General features: G+C 34.9%; 1 protein-coding gene and 1 long non-coding RNA gene across 2 annotated transcripts in view; one reads left to right on the top strand and one right to left on the bottom strand.

Annotated features, from left to right (window-relative positions):
- Window positions 1-3,669, top strand: part of LOC131526859 (uncharacterized) — a 30,725-nt gene extending 27,056 nt beyond the window's left edge. Inside the window, exon 3 of the long non-coding RNA XR_009267542.1 lies at window positions 3,585-3,669. This is a non-coding gene — a long non-coding RNA (uncharacterized LOC131526859). The remainder of the gene's footprint in view (window positions 1-3,584) is intronic.
- On the bottom strand, window positions 70-8,563 carry dtl (denticleless E3 ubiquitin protein ligase homolog (Drosophila)). The gene is made up of 15 exons (XM_058755497.1): window positions 8,405-8,563; window positions 8,204-8,329; window positions 8,023-8,115; window positions 7,858-7,919; window positions 7,619-7,739; window positions 6,923-6,988; window positions 6,734-6,834; window positions 6,467-6,540; window positions 6,257-6,360; window positions 6,069-6,173; window positions 5,765-5,877; window positions 5,576-5,665; window positions 5,330-5,468; window positions 3,605-4,194; window positions 70-1,472 (listed from the first exon to the last, which is right to left on the bottom strand). The coding sequence occupies exons 1-15, from the start codon at window positions 8,457-8,459 to the stop codon at window positions 1,356-1,358; spliced, it is 1,956 nt and encodes a 651-aa protein (XP_058611480.1). The 5' UTR covers window positions 8,460-8,563; the 3' UTR covers window positions 70-1,355.
- Between the last annotated feature and the right edge of the window lie 1,013 nt (window positions 8,564-9,576).

The raw sequence follows: 9,576 nt of genomic DNA, 5'->3' as shown, positions 1-9,576 counted from the left end.
CCCCGTGGCGCGCCGGAGTGACAGAACGCTCATCCAATGAGCGTCCGCGCAGACAGTAAGCACCGCCCCTTGACCAATCAGATTCTTGCTTTAATGGTATTTCGGGAAATATACAAAGCCAAAGAGGTTGTGTATCCTTGAACTCAAATGAACACAGGCAACAAATGTTCACAAACGTTGAACCACTCAAAAGAGCAAATATACAAAACGTGCACATAGAAGAACAAAACATCAACGAGAAATTACAAAATAACAGAGCGCTTAAACACAGGAAGAGTTTGCGAGACTTGTAGCCAGTCACATGAGTCGGGTTCATCCCAGAAAAATGCGAAATAAAACCAACTGCTCGATGCTCAGCCCGTTCCAAACCTATATGACTTAATTTTTTTCTTTGGAAGACAAAAATAGATGAATGATAGTGATTGCCATCGTCAGTTCATGCATCGTTTTTCCCCATGCAAATAAATGACTGGTAAATTTTACATAACTCCATCACAAAGAAAAAAAGTCATATGGGTTTGAAGTTACAATTTAACCTAGAAATGAGCATGGTTAAATTTTCATTTCTAGATTAAACAAACCACTTAAGTACACAGAATTGCATATTTTCATTTAAAATGGGTTATGGTTGAAACTGAGCTTCTCGAATCTAGAAGTAAAATAGTTTTGATCAACCATGCTGAACACCTGAGGCAAAACACACAAGCAAGACAAGAACAAGCAGGATCAAAACATGGAAGGCCAGACTATCAGGTCAAGTCACATTCCAGACAAACTTAAGAAACATTGTCATGGAGAATGTAAAAAGTGTTTAAATCATTTTGAAACTCACTGCATTATAGATATTCAATAACTAAAAAGCACTGAGGCTAATTGAAAATGGATTTATGTAAAGTGCTGCTTTACAATCAATAAAGAACTCTGAAAATGTGACCCACGTTCAGGATCAGACAAGCTGAAAGGGCATCACATTTTTTGAAGGTCAAAACAAAAATATTAAAGTACTGATGCTCTTAAAATTTACCTAGAATCTGATAGAAATGCAGTTACTTTAAAATGCGTGTTGAATCATGTACTAAGCTCAAAACTATTTTCAAATGCATCACAGATAAACGTGGAGGCTTCAGAAAACTTGTAGAGTTTAATTGCGGTGTCGAATGACTTCATCTAGTTTTATAACGTTTACCAAAACCTTTTTGAAAACTTATACATATTTAAAAACAATTAGATAAAAAAAATATATATACACATCACATACATAAATACATAAGCTTGGTCTCAAAAAAAACTGGACCTGAACTTAAACCATAGATGTGTCATATGAAACAGACTCTTGATTTCTTGCCACACAATGATCAGTCTTGGGTTCTTTTCACGAAGTAGCTAGAGATTTTTTTCATGAGTTTGGATGGAGATGCTTTCTTGGTTGACGGTGGAGAGACAACTCTTGTTGGACATGGTGAGACTGCTGCCTAAAAAGACAAAAATACATACAAATTTTTAGAGAACTACTAAACGAATAACAACAAAGGAGTCCCTAGTAGAAAAACAAACAAAAAAACATTTGAAACATTTATTCTGCATCAAGTATACTACAAATACATTTACATATTTATGTGCTTAATAAAAATAACCTGCAATTGTAATGTTAAACTGGTATATTTAAAGACTGCTAAATTGTGCCAAAAGTTCAACTACAGATATACTTCAGTATATTTGATTGTGCTAAAGTGAAACTATTGCATGTATACTTCAGGTACAATTTAAATATCTTGCACTTAAAGACTGATATTATTCAAAGAACATACAATCCTTATTAATAGTGATATTAAAACATTTTAGAAATACAATTAGGAAATGTACATTTGTGCAATAAAGAAATACTCCACTTACTGATATAAAATAATTCAGCTTTATTTTATGTCAATAAATATGTTAATGGATTTTAAGTATACTTTGTATGAAATGTATTTTAATTAAATTATGCCTTTTTTTTTTTTTTTTTTACTAGAGAATGTTAGTGTAACAGGTTTCGATAGTACAAACAGAAACACTGCAAAATATTACAAATTAAAAAAAAAAAAAACATTCATTACTCAAGTCTTCAGTGTCACATGATCCTTCAGAAATCATTCTAATATGCTGATTTGGTGGAAATATTTCTTATTAACAATCAGGGATGTGACGAGATCCGACTGGTCTCGCGAGAACATGACGATATCCTCGCAAAATATTTTGCAATGTTACATTAGAGCTGCACCATTAATCGTTAAAAATTGCGCTTGCGATCGTGATTCAAACACCCACGCGATCTTATTCCTGCATGACAACGATTCAGCTGTCTATTAAGACTGTTTCACATCGCGAGTGTCAGTGGAGCGTGAGATGTTGATGAATCAGAGGGTCGACCATCATCACGCTTCCGATGTGAACGCTGTCAGAGTAAACATGCGCTGCTCACGCTCCACTGACGCTTACGATGTGAAAAGGTGTTAAAGACATTCAAATCTGCATTCATGCTGCTGCTGCTGATCCAGAAAGAGCAACACAAACAGTCTTTTCAACCACACATCATTATTTCTGTGTTACAGACATTTAAATAACAGAACTACTGGTATAAAAGTTTATAGTTTGGGTATAAACACTTATTGTCTACAGTAGCTATCAGAACGAAAGTGTCTTAACACTTGTATTGTAACGCTTATCTTCCGCCAGGAGGTGGCGACAACCCGTTTAAAAAATGTATTTGACATTGAATCATTCATTCAGGAGATTCCAGTAGTGAAAAAAGTCTTTATGAAGTGAGACACAGGCTCCTTCATTGAATTTTAAAAAAATATATGTATATTTAAAAGACTTGAGCAATGAACATTTTGTTAGAACAACTAGTAAATTACGTTATTTTGTGAGAGAATCGTGATCTCCAATTTATATATTAAAAAAAAAAAAAAAAAAAGGGACTCTCAATTTATCCAGAATCATGCAGCTCTAGTTTACATGTTTATTACTGCATATAATTCATTAAAATAGAAGTTTAATTTCATAAAGTATAAATTGATTTGAAAATGCACCAAAATTTTTTGCATCTTGTGTTTTTCAGTTAAATAAAAGACTATTTTCCCTATATATTCCCCATCATTGAGGATTAAAAAAAAAAAAAAAAAAAAAGTGTCTAAAAATCTCATCTCGTGTCTCGTCTTGTCTCGTGGGATAAGTGTCTCGTCACACCCCTATTAACAATGTTAAACAACTGTGCTGCTTAATATTATTGTGGAAAATGTGACCGCAGGATTCTTTGATTTATAGAAAGTTTCAATTAGGAGCATTTATTTTAATTTTCGAACATTATAAATGTCTTCACTGTCAATTTTGATCTATGTTATGCCTCCTTGCTGAATAAAATTATTAATTTAAATAGACCTTACTGACCCCAAACTTTTGAACAGTAGTGCATTTTTGTATTTTACATTTATCAAATAAAATAAACCTTAAACAATTTTTGTGTTTTATATCATCTCAGAGTTGGTTTGGTCAATGGCTTTGAACTCTATTGATTTTTTTTTTTTTTAATTAAATCTATATAGATTTCCATGCATCTACTCACTGGAGAGCTGTGTGTTCTTGCATCGTGCCGTTTGCTGCTGCCGTTGGGGCTTTTTGGTTGAGCTGAGCCTTTAAATCTCTGGCTGATCGCAGAAAGCCAATCAGACCTCCTCGGAGAGCTGTTCTCTTTGCCAGTGCCAACTTGTCCAGCCGAGCTGAGCCTCTCCTCTGTTTGCAAACTGAACAGATCACCTTTCTCGTTCTGTGTGCTTACTGAACTCCTGCTCCTCTTTACATCGGGATGCAGGTCAGACAGCCCGTCACTCTCCTCTCCCAAACCAGACCCATCACCTGTTTCCAGTCGGCGCTTTGCACGGCGTTCAGAGGAAGGGCCCTGGAGGACAGGTGTGAGCACCTTACGAAGAGGAGATGTATCGCGGTGACCGGGGGAACTACCACGGCTGATCCACTGCTGGATGGATGAGGACATTTTGGGGCTGGTGACCTTGGCCAAAGGAGCAGATGTGTTTGATGGCTGGGGTAAATCAGCACCCGTAGGAGCGCAAGCAGCAGGCTGGGGTGAAGCCAGAGAGACGGCCCTCTCTGATCCAGGACTTTTGGCTGGAGTGACTTCAACAGGGATGTAAGGGCCTGAGGGGACAAATGGTAATCATAAATAATAAAAAAAAAAAAAAAAGTTTGAAATTATGAATTTATAAAAACAGTACAAACGTAATCCTGTGAAATATTATTTAAAAAAAAAAAAAAAAAAAAACACCTTTGTATTCTGTATATTTTTTTCCTGTGATGGTAAAGCTGAATTTTCAGCATCATTATTCCAGTCTTTAGTGTCACATGATCCTTCAGAAATCATTCTAACATAGCGATTTTTAATTAATGTAAAAAATGTTTTTTTTTGCTGCTTAATATTTTCATGGAAACAGTGATACACTGCCATTTAAATATCTGGGTTAAGTAAGATTTTAAGAAATGAATAATTTATTTGCATTAAAATGTATAATATTGCAATAAAATAATTTTGAATTTGTTCAAAGAATCCTTAAAAAAAAAAAAAAAAAAAAGGCATAATTCCCCAAAAATATTAAGCAGCAAAAACTCCCCAACATAGACGATAAGAAACATATTAATATAAATAATAAATAACTGAGCATTAGAATGATTTCTGATACTGAAGACTGGATTAATGATGCTGAAAATTCAGCTTTACACCATCACAGGAAGAAATTACATTTTTAAATATATTAAAACAATTATTTTAAATTGTAATATTTCACAATGTTACTATGTTTGCTGTATTTTTAAATCAAACAAATGCAGTCTTGGTGAGAAACACCTTTCAAAAGCTTAAAAAAAACCCAACTTAATTATTCCAAACTTTTGACCAGTAGCTCTGAATCTGAAATAAAATGTTTTACACACACACACACACACGTTTACTCAGCTATCTAAATGGGGACATTCCATAGGCGTAATGGTTTTTATAGTGTACTTACTGTATGTGCTATTGTCCTACACCAACCCTACACCTAAACCTACCCCTTACAGGAAACTTTCTGCATTTTTACAATTTCAAAAAACCTTTGTTTACTTTATTTTTAAACTGGTTTTACAAATGAGGACGTCCCCAAAGGGAGGTTTTTGGAGATTTTGTCAGGTTTAGCTCACTTTTGGGTACAAATTTGTCCCCAAAATATGGTTAAGTAGGTACACACACACACACACACACACACACAAAATGTAGAAAAATTCACAAAAAGAGACCTACCAGGTGCTCTGGGTGGTGATTGGATTTTACGAAGTGTCCAGCCTACGAGGTTTGGATCTCGGTTCGATGAGTTTTCTCCGTCTGGTCTGCGATTTAAGCGCCAGATCCTAACAGTGTTGTCATCAGAGCAGGAAGCAATCTGAAGAAAGCGTGATGGGTGTGACAATATAAAAAACTTTTAATAACTGTCCATACATCTATGAGATATTTAGTGTTTTATTTGTTTGTTTTTTTAAAAGTAGCAACCTTTGTGAAATTGGTGGGGCACCAGGCCACTGATGTGACTTCCTGGCTATGGCCTTGAAGCATCATGGGAGCCTGTTTCGGGTCTGAAATCTGGAACAAAAACAAAATGTCATATGCAGACAGTGACCAGAGATGTTCTCAGACAGACTGAGGCTGGTTAGCTCTCTAGTCTTCTAGGTTAGTCCTTACCTTCCATATGTAAGCATGATGGTCACTTGAACCACTGGCCAGGAACTGGTCATCTGGGCTGACACTGGACTTCACATAAAATGAGGAGTTACTGTGACCGCTGAACACAGCAACTGTGAGGAGGAAAAAAGTTCAATCAAACTACATTTTTTTACATGCCTGACAAAACGGGAAGGGAAAATTAAAGGAAAAAAGTAAAAAGTAAATGCATTTAAATTCTACTCAGGAAATAAGTCTCAAATTATATTATACACTACATTAATGCATTAACACAAAAATAAAAATAAACACATTTACAATTTACCTGGAGTTGTTTTCAAACCGCTGACGTTGAACATGTAGAGATTGTCATCTGTGCAGTTGGAGAACAGTCTGGAGCCAGTGGAGTCCAGTGACAGACCAGAATAACCTACAGAGGAAAACATAACAGTGAAAATTAATACTAATTATTAATGCACAATACTATTGGCAGAGCGGGCATGAGATGTGTACCTAGTTTGCGTGTGCAGGAGCCTGGGTAAGGATAGGCCTGTAGAGGGAGGGGGTTGTGGTAGTATGCAGTGTAGTTCTTCCGCAAATCCCACATTTTAATGATCCTATGAGGAGATCAGAATGTTATGGGAAATCATCAGCATTTAAACAGAATTATACTAAGAAACGAGGCTGAAAACCATAACAGAATGTGGTCCATTAGGCACTCACCCATCTACTGCTCCTGAGGAGATGAGTTTGTTTTCGTCGCAGAACAAAACCACCGTCACACCCTGCTGGGAGTCCTAAAGAGGCAAAATCTCTGAATTTGTAAAATAGAACTTCCGTTGTTTATATAATTTAAACAAATTTAAAAAATTAACTAAAAAAATCTCAATCAAAGAGCATCCTATGATATATCAAGGCTGTATTACACTGCAGTATATTTCCAACACACAGCTGGCAAATGGTCTCCTCACTGTGGACTGTGTGACTCACCACAGGGGGCGCCATCCCACGCCTTTTCTTTGTTTGAGGTGTGTATTTTTCAGGTTTCATATGGGCACCACTGATCTGTTTTACCTGCCTGTAGAAACCATCTGTGATGGATTGAAATATTTTTGTGAGCTTTAGAAATCATTTTGATGGCCATAAGATTAAGATTTGGTGGTCAGAATAATAAAGTACCTTTTTTACTGCATCTTGTGTCCCAAATCATTATGTTCCCATCTCTGCCTCCAGTGCTAAAAACAGCTGTTTTAAAAGAACAAGCAGTTTAAAAAAAGCCACCAATAAATATAAATTGAGGAAAACACACACACACTTTTTATATACTACTACAGTATTTATTAATATTTTGAATTATCTTATTTGTTTTAATTTTAGATGTAGTCATTTTGTTATGACTTTTTAAATATTTCCATTTAGCTTTACATTTATTTTCATTTCAGTATTTATTTTCATTTCAGTAACTTAAACACATTATAATTTTTGTTCCATCTAATATTTATATTTCATTTAAATTGCTGAAAAACAATTATTAATATTTTTAATTAGCTATAACAACACTGCTGTTTTTGATTAATAAATTGCTACATCTTATTAAAGTGTGCAGCTTTAATTCAGTTCTCTTTCAAAAAAATAAAAATAAAATAATAATAATAATTTTAATCCAAGTGTGTAATTGTCTTTATTGCCGGAAACAAACAAAACCTGCATCAAGAAAGATGTTATAATGGTTGATGATATCTGAAGGTGCATTACGGGATGCATTATCAGTATATAGCACATAACAAAAAGTGTTATTGACATATTTCATGCATACATAATTTACATTATGCATACAGCATACATAGTTGTAGACTTTTATAATAGTAGACTTACCTCTCTCTCGCTTGGAAAAAGCCACTGATTTAAGACTGCACTGATGTCCTTTAAATGTTCCCAGCAGGTCACCAGTAATAACATCCCACAGACGGGCCGTTTGGTCACCAGACGCTGTTACCTGTGAATTAATATTTCCATTTAAAACAATACAGCCTATATAGACAGATAAACAGATACATAGATAGATAGGTGTATACATAATAAACTAAAGCACAGAAGAATCACACAAAACTCACCAAGCTGTTTGCACCAGGAACCCAGGCAATGTCAAAAACTGCATTATCGTGTGCCTGCCACTCTGTAAAACAAAAGTTCAACATATATGAATCAGTTTAACAAAAATAAGCCTTTAATAGGCATCCTACAAAACCAGTCTTGAATCTAGGTAAATGTAAACCAACCTTTCAGCACAGAGCTCTGTTTTTCTCCAGTATTGAAGATGGTCACAAACCCTTCCTCATTTGCAACAGCAAGGCTGTTCTGTTGACCAGGAGCTGAACAACAAACAAACCAGCACAAAGTGTTAGGCTTTACACAGTCGTAGGGTTTTCACTTATTGTGAACGTTTAATTAAAAGTGTACCAGAGGAAAATGTGCATCCAAACGGCGGCACCGCAGCAGCTGAGGCTCCGTATGAAATGTGCTCGTCCTGTCGCGCGCACTGGTATCCGTCCAGCAGAGAGGACAGCGGATAATCCCGACGCTGACCTGATTATTAAAGGGGTTTTGAGTGAAAAAGCGTAAACACGTAGATTTCCATTGGCATATCTAAATTATACTCACCATTACATCTTCTTTTAATAACGCCTCGATCAACAACATGGTGAAAAAGAGTCATAGCTCCTGCTGGATAGCTGTTTCATTCAGAAATGCTCAGTTTCCCGCGAACTATTAAAAAGCGACGAAGACGAATTCCGCGCGAGATCGACGTTCGATGTTCTGATTGGTCAATATGTCAGAATACCGGAAGTGTCGAGCAGCAGAGAGTGGAATGGCTGCTGGTTTATAACTGCTTCTATGGAAACTATGCAGACACTAGAGGCACTCTGTGGCCCCGAAAGTCAACTTTAACATTATATATCTATTGGACTTTATTCATTTATTTATTTAGATGCCTTAGGACTCTGCATCCGAAACATCTGTTGTTTTTGAAAAATGAAATAAATTCGACAATTCACAATTTTATGGAAGCACATTTCCGCCACATAAGAAAGAAAAATATAAATGCGTTGGTAAATCAGAATTATGACATAAAATGTCATAATTATGAGACAAACGTTCAAATTACGACACAGAAATTCAGAAATACAAGATAGTAAATCATTATGAGATAATAAGTCGAAATTATGAGATACAAATTTATAATTTTGAGTTAAAGAAGTAAAGTGATTAAAAAAAAAAAGTCTAATTATGTTATGTATAATGTATTTGTAAGAATGAAAATTATTTCTGATGTGAATCACAAAACAATGATTAATATTGCGGCTTTTTATTCATTAATTTAAAAAAAAATCCTTATCTATGAATATTAAATAAAAATGATTTTATTTTATTTTATTTTAAATAAATGAAATATATATTTTATTAGATTTTATAGATAGATAGATAGATAGATAGATAGATAGATAGATAGATAGATTAGACTAGATTCAACTTTATTGTCATTATGCAAGTACAGAGCTAATGAAATGCAGTTCGCATCTAACCAGAAGTGCAAGAATAGTGTTTTATATACAGATAAGCGCACTTACCATATGTACAGTGGAGCTGCTATATACAATATTAATGGGGGTACAAATAGATAGATAGATAGATAGATAGATAGATAGATAGATAGATAGATAGATAGATAAATACTGTATTTAAAAAACAATTCATGAAAGCCAAGCAGAGTAGAAAACTTTTTTATTATTAGCAGAGAAAGAGACCAATCGGAGTTGACGCCAACGCATAGG

The sequence above is a fragment of the Onychostoma macrolepis genome, chromosome 20 (assembly GCF_012432095.1).
Source record: "Onychostoma macrolepis isolate SWU-2019 chromosome 20, ASM1243209v1, whole genome shotgun sequence".
Lineage (NCBI taxonomy): Eukaryota > Metazoa > Chordata > Actinopteri > Cypriniformes > Cyprinidae > Onychostoma > Onychostoma macrolepis.
This window is presented reverse-complemented; position numbering and strand designations above follow the sequence as displayed.